Source organism: Juglans microcarpa x Juglans regia, chromosome 7D (genome assembly GCF_004785595.1).
Source record: "Juglans microcarpa x Juglans regia isolate MS1-56 chromosome 7D, Jm3101_v1.0, whole genome shotgun sequence".
In the NCBI taxonomy this organism is placed as follows: domain Eukaryota; kingdom Viridiplantae; phylum Streptophyta; class Magnoliopsida; order Fagales; family Juglandaceae; genus Juglans; species Juglans microcarpa x Juglans regia.
In genome coordinates, this window is record NC_054606.1 from 23,704,854 (window position 1) to 23,722,371 (window position 17,518).

The 17,518-nt window shown below is 38.3% G+C and overlaps 2 protein-coding genes across 3 annotated transcripts; both read right to left on the reverse strand.

The window, feature by feature from the left end:
* Positions 1 to 7,999: 7,999 nt before the first annotated feature.
* Positions 8,000 to 8,999, reverse strand: LOC121238425 (extensin-2-like). The gene has a single exon (XM_041135275.1). It carries the CDS (start codon positions 8,752 to 8,754, stop codon positions 8,008 to 8,010), a length of 747 nt encoding a protein of 248 aa, XP_040991209.1. The 5' UTR covers positions 8,755 to 8,999; the 3' UTR covers positions 8,000 to 8,007.
* A 3,206-nt stretch (positions 9,000 to 12,205) lies between these two features.
* LOC121239381 (ADP,ATP carrier protein, mitochondrial) lies at positions 12,206 to 15,733 on the reverse strand. 2 transcript variants are annotated; one of them, XM_041136633.1, is made up of 4 exons: positions 15,530 to 15,733; positions 13,386 to 13,895; positions 12,929 to 13,303; positions 12,206 to 12,755 (listed from the first exon to the last, which is right to left on the reverse strand). In XM_041136633.1, the coding sequence occupies exons 2-4, from the start codon at positions 13,872 to 13,874 to the stop codon at positions 12,459 to 12,461; spliced, it is 1,161 nt and encodes a 386-aa protein (XP_040992567.1). In that variant the 5' UTR covers positions 13,875 to 13,895; positions 15,530 to 15,733; the 3' UTR covers positions 12,206 to 12,458. The 2 variants fall into 2 exon arrangements, with proteins under 2 accessions (XP_040992567.1, XP_040992568.1); XM_041136634.1 differs by lacking the exon at positions 15,530 to 15,733 and adding an exon at positions 15,208 to 15,415.
* Between the last annotated feature and the right edge of the window lie 1,785 nt (positions 15,734 to 17,518).

The window sequence follows — 17,518 nt, forward strand, 5'->3', positions numbered from 1 at the left end:
TTTGAGGTAATAAGGCATGAGCCATTAAAGCGAGATCGATTTCAACAATATGCCGGTGTTTTCGTTCCACAGCCCCATTTTGTTGATGGGTGTGGGGACATGAAAGGCGATGATTAATTCCTTGATTTTTATTTAAGTAGGGTGTGTAGAGTTCGATACTCACCACCCCAGTCACTTGGAAGAGATAGAATTTTGGAATTAAATTGCAACTCAACATTTTTTTGGAATTGAACAAAAATAGAAAGAACATTGGATTTTTGTATTAATGGAAACCACCATGTAAATATTGTGAAATCCTCTAAAAAAGCTACATAGTAATGGTAACCTTCACGAGAAGGAACCGAGGCAGGGCCCCATACATCAGAATAAAGAAGCTCTCTTGGCTTGGCAACAGGCAGAACAAAGACTTGGTGGATCACGAACAGAGACTGGAAGAGAATATTGAGAAATAACACAATGAACAAGACGCAGTGAGGGGTGCCCAAGTCGAGAGTGCCACTGAGAAGAAGTGGTACACTCACCAACAAAGGCTTGATGTGTAGTCGTCGTAGATGGAGGTGGAGAAGCTGGAAAAGTGTAGAGATCATTATGAACGAGACCACGAAGAATAGGAGTCCCCGTCCTTGAATCCTTCACAATGAAAAAAGAATCATGAAACTAAAAAAAAACACAATTATCAAAACAAAATTGTCGGACAGAAATCAGATTTTTCGTTATGTTAGGAACATGAAGTAAACGTTTGAGAGTGAAAGAGTGAGAGGAAGAAGTGAACTCAGAATCACCAATGTTTGCAATTGGTAGTGCAGTGCCATCGCCTATACAGATCTGATCTGTACCAGTGTAGGAGTTGGGGTTAATGTTGAGGTGGGTGAGGTCAGAGGTAATATGGTTTGTGGCTGCCGTATCTGGGTACCAAGATTGGTCAGGAGTGGTTGTTGTAGTGGTGAAGTTCGCATTGAAATAACGAGGTGGTTCACTTTGAACTGCATGATCAAACCTATAATAGCATTTGATTGCAGAGTGACCAACATTTCCACATACTTGACAGGTAGGTTTAGAGTGGGGTAAGGAGGAGTTCTGGATGGAGGTATTGGGGGAAAAAGTATTTAACAGGTTGGGGAGTCCCCTGCCGCAGCCTCATTAACCCCCGCGATTATTACCACGAGTGTTACCTCGGCCACGATTTGAGGTAGTGAAGTTGATGGATAAATCTGTGGTGGGAGGTAGGTGAGATGAGTGAGAGAGACAACTCTCATTGGTAAGCAGTAAGCTGTAGATCTCTACAGGAGATAAGGGATCGACACGAGCAGTGACTGAGGTAACAAAGGCATCATAATCACTGCTCAGTCCAACAAGAAGGTAGGAAACAAATTCTGATGAAGATATTGGGGTTCCGGAGGCACTCATGGTATCAGAAAGGTGCTTGACCTTCCGAAAATAGTCAAACACAGATAACGAGCCTTTTTGGACCGTGGCAAGCTGGTAGCGAAGTTGGATGATCCAGGCATGAGATTGAGAGATAAAGAGCTTATCAATGGCTGCCCAGACCTCCCTAGCCATGGATTTACCAACAACTTAAGTAATCAGATTATCTGATAGAGAAGAAATAAGAGTGCTGAGGATGCTTTGCTCAGTTTGAGACCAAGCAAGGTATTCTGGGTTTGGTGTGGTTTGGTCTAGTAAAAAACGAAGGGGTGGCAGACTGGACCCATAGACAAAGTGAAACAATCGCTGGCCTCTCAGATATGGAACCATCTGAGCTCGCCAGAGAATAAAGTTATCAATGGTAAGCTTAACAGAAACAAGATGATAGAGATGGGGTAAAATATGAGAGGGAGGGGGAGGGGGAGGAGTTGGAGTAATAGGAAGGGAGTCATTGTCGGCCATAGAAGATGTTTGTCTATTGATGACTCTAATACCATGTAAATCAAAGATGCTCTGATAATATTCTGCTTCATTCATTTGTTTATGAACAGTGTACAAGACTCTATTTATTGACCAGGATTGCCGACACTTGTTCAGGAAAAATAACAAACACTTGACGTGCATAATTTTAGGGCTAGCTGAATAGAAATCGTTACAACATAAATCTCCTTTTTAGGTACAATCAGAGTAACCAAGGAATATTTACAATGAATCACCAACTGAGAATATTTACAATAAATGATTTCCAAAAGATTCTTCTAGCTTGGATGATTTGGATTCCACATGTGCTGCTGAGTTCGAATTGGAAATAGAATTGGAAGCTTAATCACTAACATTTATATATATTAAAAAAAAAACAAACCACAGGCATGAAATGACTTCGTTTGATGCCTGTGTTTTTTTTACTTAATAACAAATGACGAAACGACGCACGTTTCATCATTTGTTAAGATTTCCCCCCTCCCCGCGAGTTAGCCCCTTCCTTCTCAGTTCTCTGAATCTCTCTCTCTCTGAGTCTCGCTCACTCTAACTCACTACATCTCCGATTCTCCATCGCCATCGTTGTAGCCTTCCATCGTCGAATGTAAGAATCTTGGTTAAAGTTTTGATTTTTTGTTGATTTACGGAATGGAGATTGGATGAAGGATAGGGTTTAATTGGAAATGGAGGATGAGATTGTGTTTGTGCTGTGGAGACTTGATTGTGCATGTGGTTTGATGATTGATGAACTGATGTGTGTGAATATGTCTGTATAATTTTGATTTTTGTGGGTTTGTATTATGTAACGTGTTTTGAATTTTGATGATTGAATACATGATAGCGATTAAGTGGATCAATGATAGTGATTTTGTGGCTAAATTTAGGGTATCTGAAACCCTAAATTAATTTGGATTAAATATCCTAAAGATATTTGGATTAAATTTGAAAACTTTGCTTTAAAAAAAAAAAAAAAAAGGATAACCATACAAGTTGGCCCTTTTATATATATGGTTCAAATGCTAGTTAATATAGGTAATATTTCATATAAGATACACAATATATATTTTGTTCAAAATTTTTTTAAGTTTTTTGAGTTCAACTGGAACAATAATTTCTGGAAACAATAGTATTTTTTCTCTTTATGTTTTTGGATGGTAAATTTTGCAATATGCTTGAATAAGAATCGTAACGAGATAATGGTTGTGATACAAACTTCTGTGAATATAATGGCCACGAATTAATTTGAAATTTTGGAATAAATTATGAATAAATTATTGAAACTTGAAAGCATCAGTGAAAGCTTCTAACTATTTTTTGTTTGTTGATTTTTTTTTCTTTTTTGTTAATTTCATCTTACAACTCAAAATTATCACTTTTCCTTTTTATCAAATTGTTAATACTTTGATGTTAATTGTTTGACATGGTACTATATTTGCTATAATTTTAAATTTGTTGTTTGCTTGAGTTTATGGATATTTCGACAAATTCTAGTGCGAGCTTCCCTTTCCAAGCCCAGGATACCCTTAGCCCTACCACTACTCCTACTCCTACTCAAACTCTTGGCCCAACACCTACCCCTACGGAACCTTGCCCCGCCCCCAAGCCCAACAAGAAACATGCTTCCATAGTTCGGTCTCATTTCACCAAATTAGAGAGTGGTAACCCCAATAACACCAAAACCAAGTGTAACCACTGTGAAAAAATTTTTAAATGTCACTATAGGAAACATGGTACCTCACAATTAAAAGTGCACTTAAAAGAGCAATACAAAAAAAGTCTAATATTAAGATCATTACAAGAGAAGAGCCAATCTATGATATAAATTGGACTTAAAAAAAATGGTGAATGAGAGTAGTGGGGGTGCAACGTTGAGGGGTATACTAAGTACGATCCCGATGAGTGTAGAAAACACCTAACTCGTATGATCGTCATAGAAAAGCTACATTTTCAAGTTGCTGATGAGAAAGGGCTCCAAGCGTATTCTCACTACTTGGAACCAAGGTTTAATCTTCTTTCTCGCTAGACGGTGGAAAATAATGTTATAAAAATATTATTTGTCTGAAAAAAAGAAGTTAAGGGGTCAATTGATGGGTCAATTTATTTGCCTCACCACTGATACTTGGACATCAGTTCAAAATTTTAATTATGTCTTTAACTGTGCATTTTGTTGATGGTGATTGGACATTATACAAGAAAATCATAAAATTTTATCAAATCACCGATCACAAGGGTGAGACGATTGGGAAGGCCTTGGAGGCCGCAATAAAAGTGTGGGGGTTGACACGAGTTGTTATAGTCACAGTTGATAATGTATGGTCCAACGATGTCGCATTGGGACATCTTAAGACCTATCTTAAAGAGACAAATAAAACAATCATGGGTGGTGAGTGTCTGCATATGAAATGTGTGGTACATATTTTGAATTTTATTATCACTGATGGTTTGAAAGATCTTCATGACTCTATTGCTCGGGTTAGGACTACTATGAGATGTGTGAGATCTTCTCCTTCAAGATTGGAAAAATTCAACGTTGCTGCGAGATCTGTGAGCCTAACATTCAATAAGGGTCTTTGTACTGATATGCATACACGCTGGAACTCAACATTTTTTATGTTGGAGGCGGCCCAAGAATATAAGTTAGCATTTGCATTATTGGGTGATGAAGACATCCAATATGTAAAATATTTTGATGATCACAAAGGATTGGGAAAACCCATGGATGATGATTGAGAAGTTGTATCTATTTTCGTAAATTTTTTGAGATTTTTCTATGAAGTCACCACGACACTATCTGGCGCTTTGTACCCTACATCCCATCAATTCTGTTAGCAAATATATAGGGTAAAAGAATAATTAAATAACATGGTCGCATGTGGTCACATTAGACTGCGGGAGATGGTATTGATTATTAGGTTAAAGTACAACAAGTATTAGGGAGATTTCACTGGCTAATATTTTGTTATATGTAGTTGTTGTCTTTGACCCTCGATTTAAGGTGGATGACATGGTATTTGGATTGGAAATTGCATACGGGCAAGCATGGGCGGAGCATATTGCAGTAAGGGTTAGGGAAACCCTTGGTAGATTATTTGATGAGTTTACCATCTTGCGGGGTGGTAATATTGCAGCACCTACACCTACCCCCCACCAGTTCCAGAAGCCGAGGTTGGAAAAAGACTTAGATTGGACTATGGTGAGATGTTGGAGCAAACCCCCTTCATCTGGAGTTCTACAGAGGCTCAGTCAGAAATAGACAGATATTTGACAGTGGAGCTTCTACCACTGTGGATTCATTTCGGAGTTCATTAGCTCCTACCACTGTGGAGGCTTTAATTTTCACGCAGAATTGAATCACATGGACTCCAATTCATATTTCGAATGTTCTTGACTATAAGGAGACCGGCGTCGAGAATGAGAGTGGTGATCAACCTAGATCTGGTAATCGTGAGACTTGAATTTTATTTTCTTATTTTAATTTATTTATTTTCATTTAATCAGTATTAATTTCAAATTTAATTATTATAATGATACATGAGATGACGTCTACAGCTACCTCCGATGCAGTATGACTTTGTGTGTATTGGACCCACCATTGCCATGGTTTGCACAATTTGTCCCTTAATTGTTTTTTGCATTTATAATTTTATATAATATTTTAGTATATAATTATTTTGCTTGTATGTTTTTTAACTTTTATATTATCAATATAAATATGTCGAATCCTAATCTTAAGAACCCAATGATCTATGTTCATCTTGATCCCAATGACCCAATCTCATCTTGGTTGGTACTTTTAATATTTTGTATTTTAAAATTTTGTTTCATGTTTATAACTTTATAATTCTAATTTGTTTTATTTTTAACTTATTAATATTGCAGGATTTATAACTGTTATAATCTCGATTCTCAGTTTCACAGTAGTTGACACAACTTAGACTCAGTGAACTCACCGCCACCCCAAATTGATTAAATTTGAAATGTTATGATTTTGTTAATTTACAATTAATTGTAATGTTGCTACAATAGTTAATAATACAATTTATAATATTTACTGTTTTTAGATGAGTTTATAATATTGTTATAGTTTATTAGTTGTCTTAATTTATATAATTGTAAATTTGTAATAACTTAGTACTTTAGCAATGATTATTAGTTAATACTTGATAGTATTAGTTTAAACTTAGTATATAGTAAATAGTTTTATCTATATAATTTATTTAATTTTTTTCATTTTTAAAATATATTTATTTTTTTAATTAAATTATGGGCCCAAAATGACCCAAAAACAGATTTTGGGCCATTTTGGGCCCAGATAATTGAATTGGGCCGAAAGCCTAGTAGGGGGCGGATGCATGGAGGTCCATCCCTACACCCCGGGCAGCGGACGGGGTACCCTGCCTCCCATGGACAGGGGCGGGGTATGGAAAAAAATTCCCAACCCTTGAAGGTGTGGCCCCGCCCTGTAGGGGGCAGGTAGCACCCCTATTTTATGGACGCACCAAGACAGAATCACAAATTCCTGTTAAAACACTACGGCAAGAATAAAATCGATGCAAATAGAAAATTATTGCAGCAATTCTATTTGTGTCAATAAATAAGTCGCCGTAAAGACCATTTTTCTTGTAGTGACGTATAGTTAAATTTTAGTATTGTAGCCGTTGAGCGATTCTACTCTGTCGCTCAGAGTAGTCCCCTGCAAGTTACTGCTAGGCCAAATTCACCTTTTCATTTTTTTATTCATATTTTTTATCATTTTAAAATATTTTTAAAAAATATAAAATAAATATCAATACATTAATAGTCATTTCCTTAACTATTGAGTAAAGAAAAAAATTTTAAAAAAATTAAAATATATGAGGTGTCAAAATGAGGGAGCAAGTTGAGTAGACAAAGTAGTATTTTTTTTAGCCGTTGGGACTATAGATGCGCTCTGTTATTTCCTTCTGGTAAATAGTCCACATGTGTGTCTCCAAGTGTTTTAGAATCAACATGCTTTGTGTATAACAACAATAATAATAAGAAAACGGCCAAGATCTTTTGAATCAATTGGCAATATATTGATTTCTCACTAAGGGAACCAATGATCGAATCTCTCCTCCCATATATCAAATAATAATAATAATAATAATAAGAAAACCGCTTAAAGAAGTTAAGCATTCAATATATCAAATTATAGGCGTATAATTCCTTTCAGATCGAAATCGAGTATTTTCCAGGCTTACACATTGCTTACATACGAAAATGATACTGTGGATGTTCATACTTATGGATCACAAATTAAGGATATCCATTTCACTCTTATTATACATAAGGATACACTTGTTCATGGAAATTAAATACAATGCTGAGAACTTCAACCATACATAAAATCCAAGGACATTGGTTACTAGTGTAAATCAAACTGATTTAGGGGTTGGATTGAACTTAATGCCACTTTGGCGGTGGTGGTGATTTGTAATAATACGGGGCTGGGGAAGACTTGGATGGCAAAGGAGGTGATTTGCGGACATATGGTGGATATGCCCGAAGAGATGGGAAAGGAGACTTGAATGGTCGAGGAGGTGACTTATGGGAGTAAGGAGGATGTGGCCGATGGGATGGTGGAGGTGACTCGTAGACATATGGATGGCAAGGTACTGGAGATGGTGGTGGTGGTGATTTGTAAATATAAGGAGGTGGAGGAGATGGTGAGGGTGGTGGTGGAGACTTGTAGGCATAAGAAGGAGGTGATGGTGATGGTGATGGAGGTGGTGGCGATTTATAAACATATGGAGGCGGAGGTGATGGAGATGGTGATGGTGGAGATTTATAAATATAGGGAGGTGGAGGAGATGGTGAAGGTGGTGGTGGAGACTTATAAACATACGGAGAAGGAGGTGATAGTGATGGAGGGGGAGGAGACTTGTAAACATATGGTGGCGGAGGTAATGGAGATGGTGGTGGTGGAGATTTATAAACATAGGGAGGTGGAGGAGATGGTGAAGGAGGTGGTGGAGACTTGTATACATACGGAAGAGGAGGTGATGGTGATGGAGGTGAAGGCGACTTGTAAATATATGGAGGCGGAGGTGATGAAGATGGTGGTGGTGGAGATTTATAAACTTAGGAAGCTGGAGGAGATGATGAAGGCGGTGGTGGAGACTTGTAGACATACGGAGGAAGAGGTGATGGTGAAGGCGGTGGAGGCGACTTGTAAACATATGGAGGCGGAGGTGATGGAGATGGTGGTGGTGGGGATTTGTAAATGTAAGGAGGTGGAGGAGATGGTGAGGGTGGTGGTGGAGACTTATAGATATAGGGAGGAGGAGGCGATGGAGATGGTGGTGGTGGTGATTTGTAAATGTAAGGAGGTGGAGGGGACGGTGAGGACGGTGGTGGAGACTTGCAGAGATATGGAGGAGAAGGTGATGGTGATGGTGATGGTGATGGTGATGGTGATGGTGATGGAGGTGGAGGTGATTTGTCGACATATGGAGGAGGAGGTGATGGAGATGGTGGTGGTGGAGATTTATAAACATAGGGAGGTGGAGGAGATGGTGAAGGTGGTGGCGGAGACTTATAAACATATGGAGGAGGTGATGGTGATGGAGGGGGAGGAGACTTGTAAACATATCGAGGCGGAGGTAATGAAGATGGTGGTGGTGGATATTTATAAACATAGGGAGGTGGAGGAGATGGTGAAGGCGGTGGTGGAGACTTGTAGATATACGGAGGAGGAGGTGATGGTGATGGAGGTGGAGGTGACTTGTAAACATATGGAGACGGAGGTGGTGGATATGGTGGTGGTGGTGGTGATGATTTGTAAATATAAGGAGGTGGAGGAGATGAGGAGGGAGGTGGTGGAGACATGTAGACATATGGAGGAGGAGGTGGTGGTGATGGAGGTGGTGGTGACTTGTAGACATATGGAGGAGGAGGTGGGGGAGGTGGGGGAGGTGGAGATTTATAAATATAAGGTGGGGGAGGTGATGGCAACAGTGGAGGAGGAGACTTGTAAATGTAAGGTGGTGGAGGGGATGGTGAAGGAGGTAGCGGCGACTTGGCGACTTGTAGACATAGGGTGGTGGGGGTGACGGCAATGGAGACGGTGGTAATTTATACACATAGGGTGGTGGAGTAGAGGGAGATGGAGGGGGTGGAGACTTGTAAATGTATGGAGGAGGCGGCGATGGAGATGGTGGCGGGGGTGGGGGTGATTTATACACATAAGGATGAGGTGGTGGCAATGGATAAGGAGGCGGGGGAGAAGGTGACTTGTAATGATATGGTGGGTGCCCTTCATGCTTTGGCGGCAATGGCGGCATGTGTTTTGAGTGCGGTGGTGGTGGTGGTGAGGCATAAAGGCAAGGCTCATTTTTGGCAACCACAGTTGTGGCTATGAGGCAAAATGCTACAGCAGAAAGCAGTTGAGGCCAATGCTCCGAGCATCCCATTGTTAGAAGCTTCCAAAACTAATATCTTTTGTTGATGCTCTTATAACTCTCTGTATATACATGCAATCTGTGACTATAGAAGCTTCCAACGAACTATCTCAGTTCTTTTTTCCTTGAAAAAAGTCAATGAGAAGAGTAGGTAAGGTTCTGTGTGGCAAATTTAGAATTTAGAATTTAGAATTTAGAAGCACGTTCTATCAAAATCCAATCTGCATTTTTGTTCCCACTGCATGAGAAAACAGAAGGGATAGAAGGAATGAGAGGCACAAAAAGTCAAGCTGCAAGCTTGCTGTACAGAGACCTGTGTTGTTAAGACTTGGCCCCTTCATGCACACTGCATAGTTTTCCATCTATGCGGTGGAGTGTATGCCAAAAAATATTCCAACACATTTTTTTATGCAATACTTGATTCGCATTTCCCATCACTTCTCTACTTGTCCAGCCTTCGCGTCCATCTATATATATCTGTGTGTGTGTGTGTGGATGAATGTGGAGAAGCGTTTCTTGAAGAAGATCAGGCAGGGGACGAACCTCAGGGTATGTTCGATGAAGTTTCAAGTAGCCGCTTGAGTTGGACGGATGGATAGCACTATGGTTGAAATTGATATCACCAGTAATCTTTTGTAACAAGCTAATTCAGTATCTGGCATTAAATGGCAATCCCTTTTCATAAAAAGAACGGCTATCTCTAGAGGTGCACGTGTACCTTCACACCCTTTTCCAGTGAAGCCTAGTTAACATAATTATTTGAAGATATATTCTTGAAATTTCAAATTTCATGCTCCCCTTCCCTGTAGCTGTTGGGTGTACGATGTTTCTTAATGTACTATTATATTCGAAATTACTCCCTTTGTTTGTAGCTTTTGACCTCAATATGCTTAGTGTTACAACTCTGCAAACTTGAAGCCATAAGCCTGGTGACTGTTGCTGCCATGAGGCAGAGGGAGCACAAACTTGGCAGCTATCTGTTCGCGACTATCGGTCAATCACCGTTCCCGTGTTATAGTCATTTTTTCAAGTTTTTATTGGCTTCTTTAGGATGTTTTCTTGAATGTTCTTGGCTTCTCGTTGGCCTATTGTGTTTATTTGTTTGGGGTAAATCTTTCCTCTCTAGGCATGCATACTGGATCTGATTCAGAAAGATTCTGCAAAGAACTCTAATGCTCCAAGTCTCATACTTGCATTTCTGTACATTTGTAGCTCCCAAATTTCTTGGCTTAATTAAGTGTAATGTGTTTGCAGAGCTGTGGTACTTCAATTGCTTTCCAGGTGCTGTCCATGGTTAAGATTTTCGTCAACGTAAACACGAGGCTAGAGGGTGCAAACACGAGGCTAGAGGGTGCAAAGGCCTTCAGCAGTGAACTATGTGTAACTGCAGCACGGACGCACCTGAAGCTGACTAGCAGTGGTGTGTAATAGGAGCCTTTCTGTACTTTTCATATATGGGTAGAGTTTGTACAGAATTTTGTACCTTTCATACATGTGCCAGAGTATTTCTTTGTGTACATTTCATATTAGTCTTTCTGTAATTTTCATATAGGCAAGTTTTTCTGGGTTCAATGCTGTGCATAAAATAGGTGGCCCCATGGATTCAATACTGCGTAGTTAGTGTCAGTGATAGTTACAGGAACCTTTGTGACCAACTTCCTTTTCTGACTAATACATTTCCCTTATTCCTGCGTCCATATTCTACTTTTTCCTTCCTCCTAGCTTTCTGTCTTTCTGGTTATTTCAGTGCTGACTTGGATGGTAGAGGAGGTGAATATGGAAGTATGGAGGATATGGCTGGGGCAAGGGAGAGGAGGAGACTTGTAGTAGTAGGAAGTAGGTGGGGATGGAAGAAAACAAACAGCTGGAAGAAACGAACTCCCTCATCCAAAACAACAAGAGATCACAATTGACTGTTGGATGATCCAAGAATCAAAATGGAGAGTGATTTCTGCATGCGTGTATACTGTTCCCTGCAATAGACTTTGTTTCGGTCTAGCATTTTGTTTCATATTGCCTATGTATGATGATTGTAACCCAACAAAAATTTTCAGTACTTTGATGTTTTTAGTTAGTTGGATGTAAATGATACAGAGGCTGCTTAGAAGATGTAAGGATCCTTTCTTAATTTCCTGTGATGTTATTTTTTCCTACAATCATATAACATAGGTGGAATTTAAACAACTTATTTCTCAATCTATGCACTGTGATTCTAATGATTAGCAGGTATCTGCTTTTATAAGTTAAAGCTCAAAGCATTACGAACATGAATTAAATGCTGGGAACAAGTGAATGGCCTCTGATGTTTTGCTTCATGTATCCCCCTAATTCCTTCACACTTGTGCAGACATGCATAGACACATGCAAAGAGGGGGGAGGGGGAATTCAGTGAACCTTCAGTACATTGATTATCTGAGGCAATTTATATTTGAAATGTAGGAATATTTTGGCAAGACAACATCAATCCTGTTTACATGACCTGTGAGGTTAGAGCATAAAAGTCATTTTTCTGTTAGCATTGTGCATGTCTTGACGAATTGAAATTTAGTTTTTAATATTAATTAAAACACGTCCATTTCGATTCTAGTCTACTTCAGCAACACAAGGTCTCAACTGTCACACCTGTTCAGACTCTTGTGTCCGTCATTAATTTGAACTTTGTGACGATTCAAATCTGCATTACAATCCATGTGTCCTACTGTTTGACATAAGCATACATATAATTCCAGACCAAATAACCATCTAGGGTCAAACAAAACCTTGGATTGGGTTGCTGGAGTCAATGAAATTTATTCAAATTATGTTTAGTACACAAATGATATGGAGACAATGATCATCAATGTTCAGCAAAAGCTTCTCCCAAATTTGAAACTGGTAAAAATTCGAAAGGGAGCAAATTATAATTGCGTATGAATCAAAAACCAACAAAGTGAAATTGAGACCGCTTTGTCAACCAAGGACAATGGAAACAAAACTCATTCAAGAAGGAAGTAACCTTTAGGAGTAAAACTCCCCTAAAACTAAATTATTCAAGTGAGTGAAAATATGGCTCCTATCAAACTGAAATCAGAAAGATTTTCATCAACATCTATAGCTGCAATATGAGGTGGACATTCTCTTCGTTCACCATAATTATGCCCCACCAGAACCATACTTCTTACCTAAGAGGATCACCTGCAGCTTGTCATAACCTGCAAGCACACCAGCACCAGCAACAGCACGGAGTATATTTGCACCAGCTCCCTTAAAGAGAGATTTGGGACCCTCATTCTTGAGGATTTGAGAGAATGCATCAAAGGAACTCTTATACTTGACGGCTTCACCAGATGTCATCATCATTCTTCTACGGACAGTGTCAATTGGATAGGATGCAAGGCCAGCACCATTCGTGATTACCCAACCAAGAGCAAAGCTAGCGAAGAAACTATCCTGAAATCATCCAGAAAATATATGAGATAAAACTGCTCACCATCAAGTATAAAAATTTAAAGTTGAAAACATGGTAGGATAATGCCAAATCAAATGGTTTGACATAGAATACGATGACTCATTTATGTTACAAGAGCCGTAGTTGCAATGATTCCATAATGTAATCCACTAACCTGCAACTTTCCAGTCAGGATAACTGGCTTCAAAGAGTCATACATTCCAAAGTACAAACCACGGTAGACAATGATGCCTACACAAGAAATGTTGAAGCCACGGTAAAGGCCAGCAATACCATCAGATTGGAGAGTCTTCCTGTAAACATCGACCAAGCCATTGAATTGCCTCCCTCCTCCTCCCTTCTTTGCAGCCTTTGCATCATTTGCAAGACGGGTTCGAGCATAATCCAAAGAGTAGACAAAGAGCAGGGAAGAAGCACCAGCAGCACCACCAGACGCCAAGTTACCTGCGAACCATTTCCAGTACCCATCCTTGTCTTTCTTGAAGTTGAAGAGCTTCTTAAAGTAATCTTTGAAAGCAAAGTTCAAGGCCTGGGTAAGAAAACTATCGAAATAAGCACACTTCAATAGTTATCACTAAACTGAAGTGCTAGCAACATCTGAAATGGCAAACCTGTGTGGGGAAGTAACGGATGACATTAGCTGTGTTCCCTCTCCACAATGATCCAAAACCCTCATCTTTTATTGTTCGGCCAAAACAATCTCCAATTCCCTTGTAGGGTTCAGAGAGCCGACCAGCTTTGATCATCTCATCCTGGTTCTGGATCAAGAGCTTCACTCGCTCAATTGGAGCAGCAGCAGTTTTGGACACCGCAGCGGATACTCCACCCATAAGAAAATCAGTAGCGAAGCTGGCAAAGCCCTTCTCATTTGGGGCTTGGACAAAAACAGGTGAGGCTGCTGGAGAAACCAATGACAAATCGCTGGTAGCCCGGCACGCCTGAGTCATGGGATACTGTAATCCTGCATTGGAGTAATTTCCATATGCAAAATGCCTTTGATACAGTGCAGGCCTTTGAACATCTTGGGAACGACTGGAACTGAGATGGAGCTGACCAGCAAACTTTTGCATGACTGTTGGGTGCTGGTGCCTGTCTGCCATCTCTTCTTACAATTGAAACCACTGCAAGCCATGCCAGCATATAGAGGTCAGAGAGGACGAACATAGAAAACAACCAATCCAGAATGTCTTGACTGCCACAACCCATAAAATGGTTCAAACATTATATGCATAGTCATAAGAGAAGGAAGAAGAGATAATAAAATATACAGCTAAAGACGGTTAGTAGCTCAGCAACAGAAAATTAACAAGTTCTTTCTTTTAGCAGCCTACAGCACCAGCTAGGTTCTCTATTCTGTCCAAACGCTAAACCAAAGTTATCTAACAGCTGTTTCATGCGAAAATGGACACAGAATCTAAATGTTCTGTCATGGGACAAAGCAGCCTTATAGGGTCAATAGACCAACAAAAGCTCTGTTCTTTCATTTATAATTGAAATCTTCTCAAAATGCAAATTGGAAAGCCATGCCACTACTTAAAAAACATGGAGGTCTTCTTCCTCAGTTCATTTTTTTATATATATATAGTACTGTTCCGGTCAACTTTCTTTTTTATTTTCTGAATTTATGGTCAAGTCTCATTTTTGCTTGCTAACCGTTCAAAACAACAACTGTTTTTTGACAAACAAAGAAGATCTGTTAGCCCAACGGCCTAACACCCATAACGCATCAAATCCTGTACTTTCACCTTGAAGGAAAGAAGCACCACTTGATAAGGCAAAGTGATGGGCCACAGAATGCCTATAAACCAACTTTGTATATGAAAATAACTTATTCGTTCATATTGAGCCACTGATAGAAACATTGAGCCTAAACATCACAGAAATCCCAGAAAAGCCAGTTTACAAGGTGCTCTAAATATAAAAATCCGAACTGATTTTTTCTTAGGCCGCACGTCTTAACTATTTGGAAAAGCATAATATAACCCGAATCTTTAAAGAAAGAAACCAAACTAACAGCAATTTGACGTAAAAAATCAATCATCCATATTATTTCATATGCCTACTGTATACTTCAATCAATAAAGAAAAAAAAAAAGGCATTCTCATTCTCATTCTCAATCTCAATCTTACTATAGTAAATCTCTTACATCTATATTCTTAAAAAAAGTTCATTCCGCCATCCACGAAGCTAAAATGCATTACCCATCACACCAGATCGATGTTATACAAGCTAAACTTACTTTCAGAATAAAAAGTCATGGAAGCCATTAAATTCCAAGAAACAAAGAAAATCTCCAATCAAACATTTATCAGAAAGCCACAGCAATGCGATGTCAATAAACCAGTCCAAAGTCTAAAAAAATAAAAATAAAAATGAGCCTCCGATCCACAGCAACAAAAGCAACGATCATACGTAGATCTAATAAAACTAACCTGGGAAAAAGATATTCGAAGACTTGTGAAACCACAAAAAAATTGGAAGAAAAAGGAAGCAACAGATACGAGAAAACTCAGAAGAAAAAATAGAGAGATCCGAATGCCTTTTTCCGGGTTTATAACAAAAACGAAATAAGGATTCTACACGACAACATATAACAACCCGAAACTCCAGCCTCCTAACAAACAGAGACAGCTGCAGGAACAAAGAAAACCACAAATTTTCCATAACACAGACACAATTTCTAACCGACAGATCCGGTCCGTGCAAAAACATGCTAAAATCAGAGAGAGAGAGAGAGAGAGAGAGAGAGAGTACCAGTTCGCCTTCCTTGGATCTCGTAGTGTGAAAGGAAAAGAGGCAACGAAAGATGGTTTGAATGGCCGGGGCGTGCGTTTTATATAGGCTGAGAGACGTAAAATATTTTCATACGTAGAGGAATGATCGGGCGCGACACTGTTCACTGGTTGCGAAAGTGTATGTAAACCATCTACCGTTGTGATGGATCGTACGGTAGTGGATGGATGCTTTGACCATCTGTTTGCTGGTGGCCGTCTGCTTTTTGGAAATGTTTTACGTTTGAAATGTTTTGGGAAAAGAGTTGGCTACGACTTTTATTTGGAAACTTCTTTTTTTTTTTTTTTTTTTAATTTGATTAGCCAACTTTCACTTTAAAAATTACTTCTTCCAGGTTCTTAGGAAATGCTGTAATTTCTTTTCTTTTAATACTTATTACTTTCCATTTCTATTTTCTTTTTTTCTTTTTTTTTGCATATTCTATATTCTATATTTATTATGCATGAAACTCAAAAATAAAATTATATTTGTGCAGTGAATTTTGGAGGAAAAAGTTGATTATTTTTTTTTTTTGCATTTCTGACGTCATCAAATAACCTATGATCCAAAAACATAAATTTAATTAAAGGGAGGTTTAGATAATGAATTGAGATGAAAATTGAACATTAAAGAAAATATTGTTAGAATATTATTTTTTAATATTATTATTATATTGAGATTTGAAAAAGTTGGATTGTTTATTATATTTTGTATGAGAATTTGAGAAAATTATAATGATTAAATGGGATGAATTGAAATGAATTGAGGGACTTTTGTATCCAAACCGAGCAGTTTTATTGCAATACTTTTGACTCCCATGTAGATCAGATTGATATTTAATCAAATGCTGGATGAAACATAGAGTTAGGATTTAAATTGAAAGGACTTCTTGTTCCAAAAAATATAGAGGAAAATCATTCATAAATTTAAAAAGCCTCAAACATCAAGTAGACATGATGGCATCATATTCATGCACAACGTCGGTGAGAGAGAATTGAAAAATTCATGGCCACCATTATTGAGCTTGCCAAAAGAATAATGTTCACGCCATTATTACCTGTACAAACTTGCTGTCCCCACATTTTCCCTACACAGCCATGTTCTTCAAACATTAAATATATACATACATGTATATGTATATTGAATAACGATAGGATTACTACTTATCTATTATTTTTTTTGTATTTATTTATTTTTATTTTTTATTTTATTTAATAATTAAAGAAGTGTGTATTAGTAAAGTTATATATTTTTGTAATTTTTTTTTTTTTTTTGTGATTAAGGATGTTAAAAAAATACTTAAAAGAAAATAAAAAAAAATAAAAAAAAAAAAACTTGAAATGCACTTGGATAGTAGATAGGTAATAACCCTATCACTATCCATATATATTTCTTCTTCTCCTTTGTTCCACGGAGTTGGTGACAGAGCGTAGGCATTCTCCATATACCCTGCTAAACATCCCCTATATTATATATATGTATGTATGTATCTTCCTTAAAATACACCCTTAAGGCTGAGCCTTCCCAGATCGAATGAAATACTTGATCCATACATCATCCCACCGAACTCGCAAAAAGAAATTCTTGGAGATGGAATCATATATATTAGTCCTTGCAAAGATTTATTTTTGTGATTATTGGAGATTTCTCGTCTCTCACTTTGTATTTTTCTTATAATAAGGACCTATGCATTGTATTCATTTCGTTGATGGTAACAAAGATATAGCTATCAAGGCCATGGCATATTAGATGTGGACTCAACAGCCAAAACTTTCAATTCACCGTTGCATTACAAAGTCTTACAATCATTCATCCCAGCAATTTTTTCGAAGTCAGAGATCTCTACAACATCATCCCAGAATTTAGAATTTCTTTGAATGATCACAAACTGGCAAAAAACCTAGATTACCAATTTATGTAGACTCCCTACAAGACAGAAAACTAAAGCAGATATATCAAGGGTACCAAACT

Bases quoted from the DNA above. Each gene is read 5' to 3' on its own strand.
- LOC121238425 (XM_041135275.1), bottom strand. From the start codon at position 8,754: ATGTCTCCACCACCTCCCTCCTCATCTCCTCCACCTCCTTATATTTAC.
- LOC121239381 (XM_041136633.1), bottom strand. From the start codon at position 13,874: ATGGCAGACAGGCACCAGCACCCAACAGTCATGCAAAAGTTTGCTGGT. The intron at 13,304-13,385 runs GTTTGCCATTTC...TTTCTTACCCAG, and splicing joins TCCGTTACTTCCCCACACAG to GCCTTGAACTTTGCTTTCAA. The intron at 12,756-12,928 runs GTTAGTGGATTA...GGATGATTTCAG, and splicing joins TCCTGACTGGAAAGTTGCAG to GATAGTTTCTTCGCTAGCTT.